The following is an 18,650-nucleotide window of genomic DNA, read 5'->3' on the forward strand; positions in this document are numbered from 1 at the left end:
ATTTCGGGTCTGATGATTTTGAACACCTCATCTAAGTCTCCCCTCAGCCTCCTATGTTCCAAAATAAACAACTACAGTCCATCCAAATTTTTCTCATTACTTAATTTCTTTGTTTCCAGCTGCATTTTCCTGAATCTTTTCTCTGTCCTCTCTCGTTTGATCACATCCTTTCTGTGATGCAATGATCAGAACTGAGACAGTACTCCAGTTTGGGGTCTAACTGGTGATTTATACAGTTCTAACGTAATTTCCTTACATTCTATTGCTCTTACATTCTGTGGTTTGGGGGTTAATAAAAAAGAACTGTGGATGCTGGAAATCAGAAAAAAACACAGAAATTGCTGGAAAACTCAGCAGGTCTAACAGCCTATGTGGAGAGTAAGGAGATTCAATGTTTCCAGTCCAGTCACCCTTCTTCTATATGCCTTCTTGACCAACTTGTCCACTTGTTCCCATCTTCCAGGGAACTGTGGATCTAAACACCTAGATTCATCGGTAAATGTTTCTAAGGTTCTGCCATTTACCCTATGTTTCTGTCCTGCATGAGACTTTCCAAAATGCATCACCTCACATTTGTCTGGATTAAATTCCATCTGCCATTTCTTCGCCCAAGTCTCCAGCCTATCTATATCCTGCTGTATCCTCTGAAAATCCTCCTCACTTTCCATAGCTCCCCCAATCTTTGTGTTGTCCAGAAACTTACTAATCTAATCACCTACATTCTCCTCCAAATCATTTATACATATTACAAACAACAGGGGTCTTCACACTGATCTCTGTGGAACACCACTGGTCACAGATCTCCAGTCAGACACACAACCTTCCACTGCTAGTCTCTGTCTGCTGTGACCAACCCAGTTCTGCATCTTACCAGTTGACCGTGGATGCCATGTGACTTCACCTTGTGTTTCAGCCTGCCAGGAGGGACCAAGGCTTTGGTAAACAACATCCACCCCTTGCCCTCAGTAATTACCTTTGTCACTTCCTCAAAAAACTCAGTCAAGTTTGTGAGACACAACCTCCCCACAAAAAGCCACGCTGCCTATCACTAACAAGTTGATATTTTCCAAAACATTTTTAAATCCAGTCCCTAAGACTCTTCTCCAATAATTTCCCTACAATTGATGTCAGGCTCACTAAATTGTAATTTCCTAAATTATCCCTGTTGACCTTAAACAAAGGAATAACATCCCATCCTGAAAATGGTCCTTTTATTCCAACTCTCCATGTTCTCAATATTTAGATATTCCTGTATCCCTGTTAATATACTATCCGCTCCGCCACCCCCCCACATGACCAACACCTTGGGCTCTTAAGATATTTCCTAATAGGTAGTACCTCTACTGGTTCCCCTTTATCAATTTTGCTTAACTCCTCAAAGAACTGTAATAAATTTGTTAGGCATGATTTTACCTTCACAAAGCTGTGCTATCTTTGCTTGATTTTATTCGTATTTCTATATGTTCTACTTTTACATCCTTTATAATGAACTCTTAACATGACAGATGTTAAGCTAACTGGTTGATAGGTATCTGTTTATTTGTTTCCCTCCTTCGAATGAGGGTGCCACATTGGCATTTTTCCAATCCTCTGGGACTTTTCCAGAATCTATGGATTCTTAGAAGATTGCAATCGGTGCAACCATTATCTCAGCAGATACTTCTTTCAAAATCTTCAGATTCATCCAATTCAGGTCCAGGGGACTTATTGAACTTTAGCTCCATCAGTTTCTTTAGTATTTCCTTTCTCGTCATAATTATAGTACTTATTTCTTTTCCAACGTTCCCCCCCCCCCCCCCAACCCCCACACCATTCCCCACTTTAACTCCTTGATTATTTTGGAATGCTATTTGTCTTATTTACTCTGAGGACTGATGGATTTGTTTAATTCAACTCTTCTTCCATTTCCTGGTTCTTCATTATTATTTATAATAAGAGGTGGTAAATAACTCTATTCCTTACTCCTCAAAGTCTATCAATAATCTCTACAACACAATGTGTGATTGTGATGTGCGATTCTTTGCCTGCTTGCATAAGTGCAGCTCCAATCACCTTCCAGAACCAAGCAGCCTGTTTCATTGACAATCCATCTAATACCTTCACCATTCACTTCCTCCACCACCAATGCTCAAAGGTAGCACTGTATACACACTAAAGGTACACTGAAAAATTCACCAAAGCTCATGTGACAGCACTTTTCAAATAACATCTACCTGGCAGGGCAAGAGCATAAGAGCATGGCAATGCTACTACTGTGAGTTCCCCTCCAAGCCACACATAATCCTGACTTGGATATCGTTCTTCCTTCAATGTTGTTGGACAAAATCCTGGTACTCTCTCTCTCTGGGCATCCCTACCCCACATGGTCTGCAGCAATTCAAAAAGCATCTTACCACCATCCTCTAAAGAGTAATTAGGGATAGGCACTAATTGATGACCCGAATTCTGTAAGTGAATTTTTTAAAATGTTCCAGAGTTGTTTCCTCACTCATTTCCTTTCATATTTTGTCCTGTTTCAAAGATGCTAAACACCTTAAGAATGCATTTTCCTCTTATTTTGCACCATCAAATGTTTCTCACTTTTTAAATACAATGCCTGTTTGTCCCATCCCTCATCAAAAAGTAATACATCCATTTAGAACCATGCCCTTGTCTTAGTTCTCTGTAGAAGGTCACCCTTTTGGTCTTTAATCGGCCCCATTCTTTCCTTGGTTATTCCCTACCTCTTAATGGATTTAAAATAAAATTGTCAAGATTCCTTGATTTCATAAATACTTGTTTCATGCCCTAATTTTGATTTCCTTATTTCCTGCTTAATTTTACCCCTGTTTTCTTTATGGCTTTCTATAGAATTGAAATCTCGATATCAGATATAATTTTCTCTTTGTCCCCCATATCCTCCTCTGATATTCTGTAGCATAAGTGCCAGTCTTTTTCATTCTGAAGCTGTATTTGCTCTGAATTCTCCTCTACCATTTCCATGACACTCATGATTTTAAAAACCTCTATTATGTCACTCCCCAGCCTCCAACACTCCAGGGGAAAAAAACCCTAATCTATTCAGCCTCTCCTTGAAACCCAAGCCTTCCAGTCCTGGCAACAGCCTAGAAAAAATCTTTTCTGCGCCCTCTCAAGTTTAACAACATCTTCTGAGAAAAGAATGACCAGAATTGTACACAATATTCTAAAAGTGGCCTAACCATTGTCCTTGTACAGTTGCTTCGACCCAGTCTGCATTCAGTTTTGGTGGGTTAAAGTATATTGGCCTGAAAGAGGGTCTATTCACTTGATGATACTTCGCTAAAAGAGTTAAGGTGTGCGTGTAGATGCTTAGACTAGGACTCTCGATAGAGAAAGTGCAGACTCAATACTTTTAATACCTGATCCATCGCTGGTTACTTTACTTTGAGGGTTCTTACCATTCTGATCTCACATTACTGTGTAGAATTTGTTTGAGCAGACGTTCGAAGGACATTTATGTTTTTACAGAGAGAAATGACAGTGGGCGGTGATCCGGAAGTTAATTTGTGCAGACGGGAGTGGCCAAGATAGGAACCTCAGATTTTCATCAAGAAGATTAAACCCATACTGACTGTAAGTATTCCTGTGCTGATTGATTAATTATTTGCATAACCTAGGGCTGCTGTGGTTTAGGTAATTTGGACGGATATTTCACTCGCAAACATTTCATATATGCTTATTTTAGAGTTACTTTCAAATCAAGGCTTGGTTTGAGAATCTCACACAAGAGCTTGCTCGAGTGGGCTGAGATAGAGAGATCTGTACAAGGTGGATGGAGGAAGCCTGCTTCGTAAATTTACAACGGCTTCCTTCTGTCAGGCGGAACCTTTAATAATTCGTGTGTTCACTCCAGCAAACCAGCGGCTGCTTTTTAAAAAAAATTGTTGTTGCTTTCTACCGAAAAGTTGTCAGACGACAGCTCAACGTTGTGAGAAGCAATGCTGGAGAGCAGTACTGCCCAAGGTAGCGGCACTGAATGTTACTGAACAGTGCCGGCCCCCCCTCATTCAGGCCGAGCCCCTGACCTGACCTTCCAATCCTAGGTCCTGACTCCATCCCCAGCTCCAACCCCTAACATCCCAACTCTGACCCACCTGATGAAAGAGCGGCGCTCCGAAAGGTTGTGTGCTTCCAATTGGTGTTGTGTGATTTTTAACTCTGACCCAGGTCTTATGTGAACCTGGTAGCATCCGGCAGCATTTCACATGAGGACTTGCAAGAGACCAGGAGTATCTCACTGGGGAGACATACAAAGACTCGCTCTCCTAAAGCAAAACATATTTTTAAAAAATGCTTGGAAATGAATGCCCTGGGCGTACTGAAGCGCTATTTTGAAGCATAAAAAAGGGGTCCAACTGGTTTTACAGCTTTTTCCCTTCTGGGCGTGACAGGGATGGAGGATCTCACTGGGAAGGGTTGGAATGAATCTATTGTGAGAGACTGAGGTGATCTCATTAATGGAGATGGGAAGGATTTCACTGGGAGGGAGGGTGAAAATCTACTGGGAGAGACTGTAAGGATCCCAGTGCAATGGGCCAGGTGGATCTTACTGGGACGGTCCAAGGGTTGTCCAAATGAAAGTACACGGAAGAATTCAGAGTATTTCAGTGAAAGACTGAAAGGAGGGGTCATGGTTTTATGATATTAGGAGGAAGGTATAGACAAGACATCAGAGGTAGGTTCTTTACACAGAGAATTGTGAATGCATGGAATGCGTTGCCAGTGGCAGTCGTGGAAGCAGAGTCATTAGGGACATTGAAGTGCCTGCTGGACGTGCACATGGACAGCATGAATTGAGGGGTGCATAGGTTAGGTTATTTTATTTTATATTAGGATTAATCCTCGGCACAACATCACAGGCCGAAGGGCCTGTTCTATGAAAAGGGAATATACGCAGAGAGATGATGTGAAATAATAAAATTAAATAAACAGCTGATTCAAAGGAAATGAGCAAGGCCAATTCAGTAGAATAATAGTAGACAGACAGGAGGTTGGAAGAACACAACAAGCCAAACACCATCAGGAAGTGGTGAAATCGACACTTCGGGTCGAGATAAGCCTAGTGAGTGCAAAAAAAATGATAACCAATTTCATGAGGGATACTGCGCAGGAGACAGTTCATCTCTGGTCAGGACAATTTAATTAAATCACAAGTGAGACCTCCAGTTTTGCTTGAGATCTAAAGAAGAATGTCACAATGGATTTGGTGCTTGGACATTTGGCAAACTGAAAACATGGCAACCTGCATTTAATAAAACAAGAAAGATAATGTGTGCCAGTGGTTAGACAAAATCACACTGCCTCACCAGTTTTTACAGGTTAATGTCAACATCAGGCCTTACTTCACTTTTAACTGAATGCTCTTTCATAACTGAGTTCTCTAAATGTCTGAGGAAAATTGTGCTTCCAATGTTACAACACCAACAGCAGAAAGGAACCGCCACAAAAAGGAAATAGTCTGTGACACAGAACTCCGTCCCACAGATTGCTGCATTCGAGAGAACTGGGAACAGCTAGATTAGGGATGGGGTCAGATTAGCTGGATTAGGAGGCGTGGCAAATAATTGTATTGGAGAGGGTGAGGAATGGCCAGGTTAGCAGAGCTGAGGAGTTGACCTGACTGAGATTACATGAAACAGTTTGATAGGTTAGACTTCAGGAATGTTTTTCCATTTGTGGAAGAGTCTATCTTTGATAGTCACAGGTGAGGTGCTGGAAGACTGGAGGTTGGCAAACATGGTGTCACTGTTTAAGAAGGGCAGTAAAGACAAGCCAGGGAACTATAGACCGGTGATCCTGACCTCGGTGGTGGGCAAGTTGTTGGAGGGAATTCTGAGGGACAGGATGTACATGTATTTGGAAAGGCAAGGACTGATTCGGGATAGTCAACAGAAACTTGATTGAGTTTTTTGAAGAAGTAACAAAGAAGATTGATGAGGGTAGAGTAGTAGATGTGATTTATATGGACTTCAGTAAGGCGTTCGACAAGGTTCCCCATGGTAGATTGATTAGCAAGATTAGATTTCATGGAATCCAGGGAGAACTAGCCATTTGGATACAGAACTGGCTCAAAGGTAGAAGACAGAGGGTGGTGGTGGAGGGTTGTTTTTCAGACTGGAGGCCTGTGACCAGTGGAGTGCCACAAGGATCGGTGCTGGGCCCTCTACTTTTTGTCATTTATATAAATGATCTGGATGCGAGCATAAGAGGTACAGTTAGTAAGTTTGCAGATGACACCAAAATTGGAGGTGTAGTGGACAGCGAGAGGGTTACCTCAGATTACAACAGAATCTGGACCAGATGGGCCAATGGGCTGAGAAGTGGCAAATGGAGTTTAATTCAGATAAATGCGAGGTGTGGCATTTTGGGAAAGCAAATCTTAGCAGGACTTATACACTTAATGGTAAGGTCCCAGGGAGTGTTGCTGAACAAAGAGACCTTGGAGTGCAGGTTCATAGCTCCTTGAAAGTGAAGTCGCAGCTAGATAGGTTAGTGAAGAAGATGTTTGGTATGCTTTCCTTTATTGGTCAGAATATTGAGTACAGGAGTTGGGAAGTCATGTTATGGCTGTACAGGACATTGGTTAGGCCACTGTTGGAATATTGCATGCAATTCTGGTCTCCTTCCTATCGGAAAGATGTTGTGAAACTTGAAAGGGTTCAGAAAAAATTGACAAGGATATTGTCAGGGTTGGAGGATCTGAGCGACAGGGAGAGGCTGAACAGGCTGGGGCTGTTTTCCCTGGAGCGTCGGAGGCTGAGGGATGACCTTATAGAGGTTTACAAAATTATGAGAGGCATGGATAGGATACATAGACAAAGTCTTTTCCCTGGGCGGGGGGAGTCCAGAACGAGAGTGCATAGGTTTAGGGTGAGAGGGGAAAGATATAAAAGAGACCTAAAGGGCAACCTTTTCACGCAGAATGTGATACGTGTATGGAATGAGCTGCCAGAGGGTGTGGTGGAGGCTGGTACAATTGCGACATTGAAGAGGCATTTGAATGGGTATATGAATAGGAAGGGTTTGGAGGGATATGGGCCAGATGCTGGCAGATTGGGTTGGGATATCTGGTCGGCATGGACGGATTGGACCGAAGGATCTGTTTGCATGCTGTACATCTCTATGACTCTATTAATAGATGCCACAAGTATAAGTCAGGCATCAACTATTCCAATAAGGAATTCAGGAGAAACATTTTTACTCAGAGTGATGGGAATGTGAAACTGGGCTGTAAGTTATAGCTGGGGCAAATGGGCTGGATACATTTCAGAGGAAGCTAGGTAAACACAGAAGAGGAAACAAATCAAAGAATATGCTGATACAGTAAAAAATAGTGATGGAAGAAAACAGCAGTACAGTCCAATTAGGCTAAATGGCATGCCTCTGCACTCCTTTCAAACATCCCATTGCCTCACATGTGCAATGATTCTGGAGAAGTGGAACAATTATTATCTGAGCCAGGAATATTGGCCATGGTACGATGATTGTGGTGCTCACTTTAAATATTGCCGTGAATGTACAACATCCATCCGATTAGGCAGAGAGGAACTTGGAATTTTGTATTATTTTGTCATGTCTAGGGCTCCTGCACCTGTCAAATCTCCTCTCAATCTAACCTCTCTCAGGAGAACAATCCCACCTTCTTTAGTCTATTCATGTAACTGAAGTTCTCAATCTTGGAGCCCTTCTTGTAAATATTTTCTGCACCCTCTCTAAAGCCTTCACGTCTTCCCTAAAGTATGATTCTTAACAATATACTTGTAATTCTTTCTATTTAATTCTTTTAATTTATTGTCAATGTGCAGAGGTCTGTGCATGACATCAATTTCTGAAATTAATGCTTTGGCACACAGATCAGCATGTGTGGAACCATGGAGGAACCCAGAGCAGCTGTGCAGCCATGCAGCTCAGAGGGATGTTGGTGCTCAGGTTTAGATATGATACTCCAGTTGAAGCCAAGTCTGTGTTTTATAGAGTCACTATAAGTTTCTTGCTTTTGTATTCTACACAGCTATTTATATAGCCCATATATGTTTTCAGCCATTTCATCAAGCTAATCTGTTATTTTTCATGATTTGTACATATATACTTCCAGGTCTCTTTATTTCTGCACCCCTTTAGGATTGTACTCTTTATTTAATATTGCATCTCCTCATTCTTCCAATCAAAATGTGTAACTTCAAACCATGTGTCCACTTATTGCACCAATTGTCAACATTTGTGTATTTTTGAAGCCTATTATCATCTTTCTCACTGTTTACAATAAAACAGTGTCAGCTGTAAAATTTTGAAATTGTACCTGTGAACCCAAGTGTAGGTTATCTATATACAGATAGACATTAAAAGGCAAGTAGTTCTTGCACTGTTCCCTGGGTAGCTGTGCATATTCTTTATGTCTGAAAAATTGTTCACTGCTACTTTCAGTTTCCTGTACTCAGCCAACTTCATATTCATTACTGTTCCTGTCTTTTTTTATTCCATGGGCTTCAGCGTTTTTGGTATTTTGTCAAATACCTTTTGATATCACCGCATTAAGCGTCTCTGTTACTTTGTCAAAATTTTTATCAGTTTAAACATAGTTAGCCATTAACGAGTCTATGTTGGTTTTCCTTAATTAATCCAGTCTTGTCCTGGTTAATTTGTACTGGATTATTGTTTCTCTAAATTATCCAGCTCTAGTTTTTGTGATTATTCTTACAGCCTTTGTAGAACATGTATAGTAACTTCAAGGGAGTCTTGTGGAATAGTGATAGTGTCCCTGTCTTTGAACTTGATAAGCTGGGTTCAAGTCCTAATTGTCTGAATAATTTGCTTAAAAATATCTATAACAATTTTAATTTTTCCATCTCAGACACTACTCCAGTATTCTAAGAGCATGGCCTTCACCTTCTGAATTTCCTCCTTTAATTTCCTTGCATTGTATTCAGTTGCAAAGACTTATCTACTCTAAAGATAACCTGCCATAGTACCATCTCTTTTCAATTTTTATATCCACTAACTCAATTAGCTCAAATAGTTCCTTCTTTCTTGGTAAATACAGATGCAAAATAGTCAGTTAATACATTGCATGAAATCCTATTTTGATATATATTCATTTATACTGTGTTACCAACAATCTGTGTTTATTGTAACATTCAGGGAATACATACAACTGCTGGTCACAATGTTTGGTTTTGCCTATTAATATAGGTGAGATTTGTTGTGAGGTTTTCAACAGTTTTCACTCAGAAGAGTTAAAAGGTGACTGAACGTTCCTTTGGAGACATTTGGAGTGCTTGCAAAGTGAACTGTTAAAAGTTGTGCTGTTGAGGAGGCATATGAAGGTCACTAACTCTTCCCAATTAGGACTCAGGTAGACATCTCAGGAGCTGTTTGGTGGCCCTGTGTAGTTAAAATTTGGGAAGATCTGAGAGCCAGCAATGTAGCTGAGTAAGCTCAAAGCATAGAGCAGTTGTGCCTGTGATTAAGTCCTGGATTGTAGCTCCCAAAAATCAAGGGAAAGGAGGGCAAACAACAAGAGGGTGAGTGGTTGTTGAGACAGTCCGTGACCTTTAGGGGAGGTCTGAAGCTAGGTCTTCAAAAGAGAAGGATTGGAATCCCGTTTGTGATTCCTCTTATGGGAGAATCTAGCACCAGGGATGGCTGTTCAAAAGTAAGGATTCACCTATTAAAGCAGAAATTATGTAATTGTTTTCTAGCTGAGACAGTCCTGAGTTTTTAAATTCTGTGTCTCTCTCTGAAAGGGTGATGAAAGTAGAGTTGTTTACTTATTGCTAGAATCTACTCATTTATAATAAACAGTATTGCTTTTTAAGTACAGAAACCTAGTCCATGTGTTCTGTAACCTGAGTCTAAAAGGACCTGTAAATTGGAAAATTTTGCTTACTTTTATACAACCCAGGATTAGTGGGCTTGATTTTCAGCATACTATGCACTGAGGCAAGTATGCATTGTGTAAGTATCCTCAAAGTTTTTAGTAACTGCCTTGTAATCTGTGATTCTGATTGTTCTATGATGACAGTTTTTGTGAAAAGGATCTGCAGAGATATAATAACCAACTAAAGCCAGTTGTTACTGTTTACTACCTTTTGGACTTTGATTAGATTGGTCTTGATAAGAGGACAAGAACTGTTACGTTGAATTGAATACCCTCAACTCTGCAATGTCACTGGTGGGAAAAGTTGCCTTAATAACTGGAGCAGCTCAAGGACTTGGCAAAGCTTTTGCTGAAATACTGCTGAAAAATGGTGCCAAGGTAACCTGATGATTTATTGTCTTTTTATTAAAAAGTCCAATGGAATAAATAAGATGTGTAACTGAAGTGATAGCCTGTGCATGACAACCTGTGTGTAACTGTTGTGCATTGGTGAGACTTTTCTCTGCAGTTTGCATTGAGTAACCACAACTCCTGCACAGTTTGCTTTATGACATTTGACCCAGAAGTTAATATGGAAGAATATGACTAACTCCTTTGCCCAGTTTCCTGTCCCCTTCATCTGAAGGTGTTGCATTTGCTATCCATGTCCCCTCACAGTACCTCAGTCTTGCATGAGCTGGATGGTGGGGACTAAGATACCAGAGGTAAAGATACCCTGAGGTAACGCCTTCACTCAGAGACCAAGGCTGTCCCATTCAGAGGTTATTCTTTTAGAATCTCTCCAACTCTAAACATAGAAACATATTTTTTCAATATGCTAATTTGTGTGATATGGGCATTGCTGGGAAATCAGTTTTTATTGTTCTTTCTTAATTTACATCAAAAAATGTTGCTGAGTGTCCTTCTTTAATCCTTTCAGTTCATCCGATGTAAGTACACCCAGAGTATTGTTAAGAAGGGAGTCAACAAAGGAGCAATACTGTGGTTCCCTGTTTGGATAGTGTGTAGTTCTGAGTTGACGGGTAGTGGTGTTCCCTTGCACCTTGTGTTGCTTTATATTAGAGGTTGACAGTTTGGGAAATAAAGTGCTGATATCAGGCTAATGCTTGACTAGTCCATGGGAAAGTTCTCTTAATTTTAACACAGGTCCATACATCCTAGTTAGGAGAATTTTGCAGTCTCAGCAAGATTGGTTCCAAGACCATAAGAAATAGGAGCAGAATTAGGCCATTCAGCTCATCAAGTCACCATCCTCTAGTTGAAGAAATTCCTCTTCATCTCAGTTCGAAAGAGTTGTTCTTTCACTGTGCTAGTCTCTCCTGCTCGTGGAAACATCTTCTCCATGTCCTCTCCATCTCGGTCTCTCAGTGAGATTCACCCCCTCATCCTTCTAAACTCTATCGAGTACAGACCGCAATTGCTCCTCATAAGACAAGCCATTCACTCTGGGATCAATCTTGTGAAGCTCCTCTGGTTCTTTTGCAATACCAGCACATCCATCCTTAGATATGATGCCCAAAGCTGCTCACAATATTCTAAATACTGTCTGACCACAGGACTATACAGCCTCAGCAGTAGATCTGTGCTCTTGTATAGTGCCATCTTGAAATGAATGCTAATATTGAATTTTCCTTCCTAACTGCCAGCTGAACCTACATGTTAACCATAAGAGAATCCTAAATTAGGACTCCTAAGTCCCCTTATGCTTCAGATTTCCAAAGCCTTTCCCCATATAGAAAATAGTCTATTCTTCCTACTGTAGTGCATCACCTCATACATTTAGTACATTGTCTTCCATCTGCCACTTCTTTGCCCACTCTCCGAGCTTGTCCAAGTCCTCCTACAGACTCCCTGTTTCCTCAACTCTATCCGTCCCTCCACCTACATGAGCTAGGTTGATACCCAGATGGCCCATTTTATTCTTCTTATTCCTTATATTAACAATTTGGTCAAACAAAGTGACTTTCTCTATCATTTCAGGATAAGTTAAGAGTCAACCATATTGCTGTAGGTCTGGAGTCACATATAGCTCAGACCAGTTAAAGACAGTAGATTTTCTGTCCTTGTGATCCTTTCCCCTAAAATATTAAAATCATTGACATGTTAAATATCTCAACAATCTTACTCAATACACATTGGTTCGAAAACAAATATAAGGAATGCTGGAGAAACTCAGCAGATCTGACAGCATCCGTGGACAGAGAAACAAAATAGGCATGAGGACTGCAGATGCTGGAAATTAGAGCTGAGAGTGTGGTGCTGGAAAGGCACAGCAGATCCAGCAACATCCGGGATTAGGAGAGTCGATGTTTCGGGCAAAAGCCCTTCATCAGCAATGAGGCCAGTCCCACATTCGTGATGAAGGGCTTTTGCTCGAAACTTGACTCTCCTCCTCCTCGGATGGTGCCTGACCTGTTTTGCTTTTCCAGCACCACACTCTCGAGCGAAACAAAATACCCTTCTGAGTACTTCTTTGGAACTCTCCACAGATGTTGCCAGACCTGCTGAGTTTCTCCAGCATTCTGTGCATTTCTTTCAGGTTTCTAGCATCCACAGTATTTTACTTTGGTCGTGATATTGGCTTAGCCTCTTTTAAAGTCTGTACCGCAAGGGAAGTCTTATCAGGGTCTGTCCGACAATCTGAAGATCCCAACCCTGGCACAGGAAGCTGAACCTCCCCAAAATGATGTGTATTTTAACATGTGACATAACCCAGCACAACGCCCCTACTCCAACACAAACTAATACCATTACACAAGAAGATAGAGTCATCCCAAAGCACGTTAATTTCCATTTTTAAGCTTTGTAATGCTACTGATTGGCCATTAAACTGTCTGGCAGTTGAGGAGCAAAGGGATCTAAGGGTACTGTACACAAACTACTAACAACAGTGACACAAATTAATAAGGCTATGTAGAAGCAAATAAAACACTGGATTCATTTCTGGAAGGAAAAACAGAAAAGTTACGTTAAACTTGCATAGATCTATAGTTAGATCTATGATGTAAGGTGAGTGATTTAGGAGTATTTCAATGCCATTTATTTTTGAGTTTGGATTATGATCTAGCAGCTTGTGAGCTTGGTCTGTATCTATGAAGGGGTTTAATAATTAATTTGTAAGTACGTCTGTAGCCATTGTGCTCTTGTTTTCAAGCACAGTACAAGAGACAGACTTCCTGAAGGGCAGTGGGTTTTGTTTGAATTAGGTGAGATTTACAAGCGAACTGAATAAACATTTGTGTATTAGGAATAAAAACAGAAATTTCTGGAGAAATTCAACAGGTCAGGCAGCATCTGTGAAAAGAAAGCAGAGTTAACACTTGTGGTCCAGTGACACTTCTTCAGGAATGACAGTCACTCAGAAAAAGTAATATATATGCTGAAAAAGCATATTTCTTTCACTGAAACACAAAGACACTAAGCTAACGTAGCAGATTTGGTATTAACAATAAAATAGAAGCTTATTTTATATAAAAGATAATAAAACAGAATAAATCAGACTATTTATATGTAACACAAATTTTTGAAACGTGGAAAAATGCAAACTCATTAATTCCCACAGTACTCAAAGCAGAAAGAATTCCCTTCTCTATCACATGTGGTTCTCAAATAGAAAATCAGACCACTTGAGGACCTTGCAGTCTTCAAGACTAAATATTGAGTTCAACAATTTTAGGACCTGAGCACCTTCCTCCATGTCCTTTCCACATCCCCACACTCCAGGTTCTGTCATCACATGGTTGCTTTCAGCACAGCCAACCCATTGTCACTACTTGTGGTACCCAACTTCAACTTTTCTCATTCCCTATATTTCACAACTGCCTTTTTCTCCCTCTGAGCTCCATCTCCACTGATTGCTTACTCCTTTACACCCACCTCCTCATCCACACCTTCTTTAGAATGTATACCACCTTTTCCTAGCAACTATCAATTCTGAAGGAGCATCACTGGACCTGAAATGTTAATTCTGCTTTCTCTCCATGTATGCTGTCAGACCTGCTGAGATACTCCAGCAATTTCTGTTTTTGTTTCAGGTTTCCAACATCTATAGTTCTTTGTTTAATTTTAGTTGAGCATGAGGCTTCAGTTTGAATGTTCCAATTTTTTTTGGCTTGGGGGGGAAATACCCATAAATAATTGTTTTTTCAGTACAGATTTACAAAAGGCTTTGCTAATGCTGGATGTGTAACACTATTGCTCCTGAAGGAGGCAGATTGTTTAAAACTTTCAAGAAACAGGCCACTGAAGTGAAAAGAGTTTAGTTTGAAAGATCCAAAACAGAAGTGTAGGGTTAAAACCCCGAAAGGGTTATTTGAAGTTGAGAAAGTATAAGCTCATTTGTATAAAGACTCAAGGAAAATGCTATTAGATTCTTGAGACTGGGCATTGAAACCCAACATTAAAATAAGCCATACAGATGTGATAGAGAAGGGAATTCATTCTGCTTTGAGTACAGTAAAGGTATGCTGTAGGATTAATTAGTTTGCATTTTTCCACGTGGTTCAGAAATTTTGAATTTGTGTTACATGTAAATAGTTTGATTTATTCTTTTTTTGGATAATGAACTTTCACTTTATTGTTAAAATTGAACTGAGCATTAGCTCAATCTGTTTTTGTTTCAATAAAAGACCATCTCATTATAGTAAAAGAAAACAATAAAATACGATCCATTTAGCAAGATGAATGTCTGAAGTCTGTCTTTTCCAGTAATGACATCAGGTGAGATCATAACAGATCGCAACTATATCGAGGATGTAGAAGCACTGGAAATGGAAATCTAATTCACAAAAATGATACCAAAATAGAGAATTTTCACAATCAGAACAGGCTGAACTAGTTGGAGTTTTTTTTTTCTCAAGTTTGATGGATCCCTGGTAAAGGTCTTTAAGATTATGCAAATATTCATAACATCATACCATGTAGGAGGAGGAGTAGGTTATATGGCCAAAATGACCTCTTGAGACTCCTCTGTAATTCTGTCTGATCTTGCATGATTAGGTTAGATTAGATTACAGTGTGGAAACAGGCCCTTCGGCCCAACAAGTCCACATCGACCTGCCAAAGCGCAACCCACCCATACCCCTACATTTACCCCTTACCTAACACTACGGGCAATTTAGCATGGCCAATTCACCTGACCTGCACATCTTTAGACTGTGGGAGGAAACCGGAGCACCCGGAGGAAACCCACGCAGACAACGTGCAAACTCCACACAGTCAGTCGCCTGAGGTGGGAATTGAATCCAGGTCTCAGGCGCTGTGAGGCAGTAGTGCTAACCACTGTGCCACCGTGCCTCAGTTTCACATTGTTGCTCATTCCCCATATCCTTTGATTTCCAGGGTAGCTTTACAAAGCCTTGTTTTGGAGGAGACAAAAATTAAAATAAAATGATGATAGTCATTAATAAATCCAAAAACTATCTAGAGCAGAGAAATGTAAGACTTGCAACCATAAGGAGTAGTTAAGAGCATTAACATGTTTAAGGGGAAGCTGATTAGCACATGAGAAAGAAAGAAATGGAAGGAGAGCTAGATTGAGATGACATTAAAATGGTGAACCCAACATCGACCAATAAGGTCAAAATCCGTATTTCTATGTTGTACCTGTATAGGCACCCAATGTACCTCTAAGTAGCTAATCCCATCATACATTGACTAAACATTAACTAACCCTATAGCACCATTTACTAATTGTTAACTGACTCTGGAACACCATTAATTAACTATTGACTAACCCCGTAACTCTGGATAAATTCTGTCTTCCACTCTAAAGCTAACAGGACTTTGATTGCCTCTTTCAGGTCAGCCTTTTAGATATTAGCACTGCAGTTGGCCTTAAAACGAAGACTACGTTCGATGAAGTCTATGGAGCTCAGCAAACGATGTTCATTACTTGTGATGTGACATCTGGCAACCAATTGAAAGGTGTGGGCAGGTTTCATCATTAAACTGGATTGTACCCTGAAATCTACAGGGTCCCACTGGCAGATACATCAGCAAAGCATTGACAAACTCACTCATACACTGCCCATCCAATAGAAGGTGAAAGGAGTAAGTGCAGTTCAAATTATGATAGATCTTTCCAACCTGCCAAGAACCATTCTTCCTACTTAGAATTATAATTTGTTCTTGTCAGCGTACAGAAGCACTGTTCACGTGAATCTGCGGAGTCCTTTTAGTATGTTGATTGAGTTCAGATTATGCTATTTACCAGGAGTATTGCCCAAGCTGTTTTGATATTCCTAAACCTTGCAGAACACAGCAGTCACCCTTCATGTCAAGTTTGTCTTGCCTTCCCCAAACCTGGAATTCTTCCTTCCATCCCACAGTACCCAACAAGGCTGCAGACCCAAAGGTGCATACCTTAGGGAGATGATTGTTGAACAGCCTGGTCTCGTAGATATAAAGTTGTCTTTTTTTTAAAAGAGTAACTACACCAAATGACAAAATTGGCTGTTGGAGCATGCTCAGATGGGGCAGTAATGTCAGCTGGCTATGGCAGGCTTCAGAATTCACCTGCATGCATGCTGCTGACATCACCACATTCAGTGACTGTTGACATCAGCATTAGCGCAGACCAGCCTGCCCTTTATTTCACAGGAAGTAGTTTTAAAAGAGACAAATGCTTCCCTGTGCTGACTCACCTCATCACATCAGTTCAGTCTGGCATGAGGCCGAGGGGAAAAAGTGACTATTCCGAAAGAAAGAAAGCCTCAATTAGCAATTTCCAGAATGTCATTTCCTCCTTTGTGAACACAGAATCAAAGCATGTATTTTGTTGGTCAGCCATTTCTTTACTCCCAATGTAATTTCCCCTTTAAAAGAAAACCCAAAAGAGCTGCAGATGTTGTAGATCAGAGACAAAAATAGAAATTGCTGGAAAAGCTCAGCAGGTCTGACAATATCTGTGGAGAGAAATCAGAGTTAACATTTCCAGTTGAGTGACTTCCTCAGAACTAACTTCCCCTGATTCTGACTGTAAGAGACCAACATTTGACTTCACCAAACCTTTCCTCTTCACATACCTATAGAAACTTTGACAATTAGTTTTTATGTTCTCTGCAAGCTTACTCTTGCACTCTTCAGTAACAGGTACAATCACAGTGTGATTATATTGGCAATCCCATTTTTGTGACAGGCAGCTTTTGCTGCTGTTCCACTGCAGTATCGTGATGCCACACACTGTAGTGCTGTGTTGCTGCATGCGCTTATTATTCCACCTGGTGGTGGTGTTCACAAGAAAACACATCTTCTTAATTAATATGTCTCATTGAGTATGAGTAGCATTTATTTGTCATTTCTACCAAATGCAACTGATACAGTAAAAATGAAACAGCATTCCTCCACGATCGAGGGTGCTACATGGACAGCACAAACTATACAATTGTACACGGCATACAGAGCATAAGTGAAAACTACAATGCAAGTTACAGTGAAATAGAAGAGTGATAAATAATAGACATTTTTCTAGCAGCAATTCAAAGTCATGCAAAGAATTTCAGATGGGAAAGAGTCTGGTCATACAGTGTTATGAAGCTGATGTATTGGGGGATGAAACTGTTGCACAGTCTGGCCGTGAGAGACCGAATGCTCCGGTATCTTCTGTCAGATGGCAGGAGGGAGAAGGGTTTGAGTGAGGAGTGTGTGGTGTCTTCCACAATGTTCTTAGCTTTTGGATGCAGCGTGTGTTGTAAATGTCTGGAATGGAGGGAAGAGAGACCCCAATGATCTTCTCAGCTGTCCTCACTATCCGTTGTAGAGTCTTACGATCTGAGACGGTGCAATTCATAAACGAGGCAGTGATGCAGCAGCTCAGGGTACCTATGAATATTTACAGAGACTGCCGAGTTAAGGAAAGCATTCACTTTATTAAGGAATATCTTACTGTGGTTTCATGTTACCACAAGTCTGTAAGAGAGGACAAGATCGTGTGAAATTACAATGCGTGTTGTGACAATGTATACTTTGTCTCCTGAGCATATCACACAGCCCTAGCCCCTTATATAACACTTCTCTTGCAGATGCATTCAAGAAAACTATTGAAAACTTTCTACGGTTGGATATTGTTTGCAACAATGCTGGAATAGCTGATGAAACAAACTGGCAGAGGTGTTTAGATTTAAACTTGGTAAGTATGAGTTCACTGTAGGTACCTACAATACTGGGCAATCAAGTTGTGTGAGGCCCCATGGGAATGAGCAACACAATATGATAACATTCTTCATCACCATGGAGAACGATCTAGGTGATTCTTAGACAAGGGTCATGAAAAGAGGTGGCAAAAGTGAGGACTGCAGATGCTGGAGATCAGAGTCTTGATTAGAGTGGTGCTGGAAAAGCACAACAGGTCAGGCAGCATCCAAGGAGCAGGAAAATCGATATTTCTGGAAAAACCCCTTCATCAGGAATCCTGATGAAGGGCTTTTGCCCGAAACATCGATTTTTCTGCTCCTCAGATGCTGCCTGACCTGCTGTGCTTTTCCAGCATCACTCTCATCTAGATCCTGAAGAGAGGAACCTACAACACTATGAGATGCAAATTAGCTATGATAGATCGGGGAACACAATTTAAAGGGATGATGGTGGAGAAGTATTGTCTAATATACAAAGATTACATGGATGAACTGCAATGATTGTTCATTTCGGTCTGGTGTAGAAGTAAAACGGGAAAGATGGCTACACGATGGCAAACAAGGGAAATTATTAATAATATTACTTCCAAGGAAGAGGCACTGAAATTGGCAAGAATTCC

The 18,650-nt window shown here is 40.6% G+C and overlaps 1 protein-coding gene across 2 annotated transcripts in view; it reads left to right on the plus strand.

The window, feature by feature from the left end:
• The first annotated feature begins 3,515 nt into the window (after nt 1–3,515).
• The window catches only part of LOC140491921 (15-hydroxyprostaglandin dehydrogenase [NAD(+)]-like), a 37,136-nt gene continuing 22,001 nt past the window's right edge, over nt 3,516–18,650 (plus strand). The window contains exons 1-4 of one of the 2 annotated variants that reach the window (XM_072590396.1): nt 3,516–3,594; nt 10,125–10,276; nt 15,700–15,823; nt 17,920–18,026. In XM_072590396.1, the coding sequence (XP_072446497.1) occupies nt 10,184–10,276; nt 15,700–15,823; nt 17,920–18,026 (324 nt within the window). In that variant the 5' untranslated portion in view covers nt 3,516–3,594; nt 10,125–10,183. The remainder of the gene's footprint in view (nt 3,595–10,124; nt 10,277–15,699; nt 15,824–17,919; nt 18,027–18,650) is intronic. The other variant, XM_072590395.1, reaches the window with a different exon arrangement.

Source organism: Chiloscyllium punctatum, chromosome 20 (genome assembly GCF_047496795.1).
Source record: "Chiloscyllium punctatum isolate Juve2018m chromosome 20, sChiPun1.3, whole genome shotgun sequence".
Lineage (NCBI taxonomy): Eukaryota > Metazoa > Chordata > Chondrichthyes > Orectolobiformes > Hemiscylliidae > Chiloscyllium > Chiloscyllium punctatum.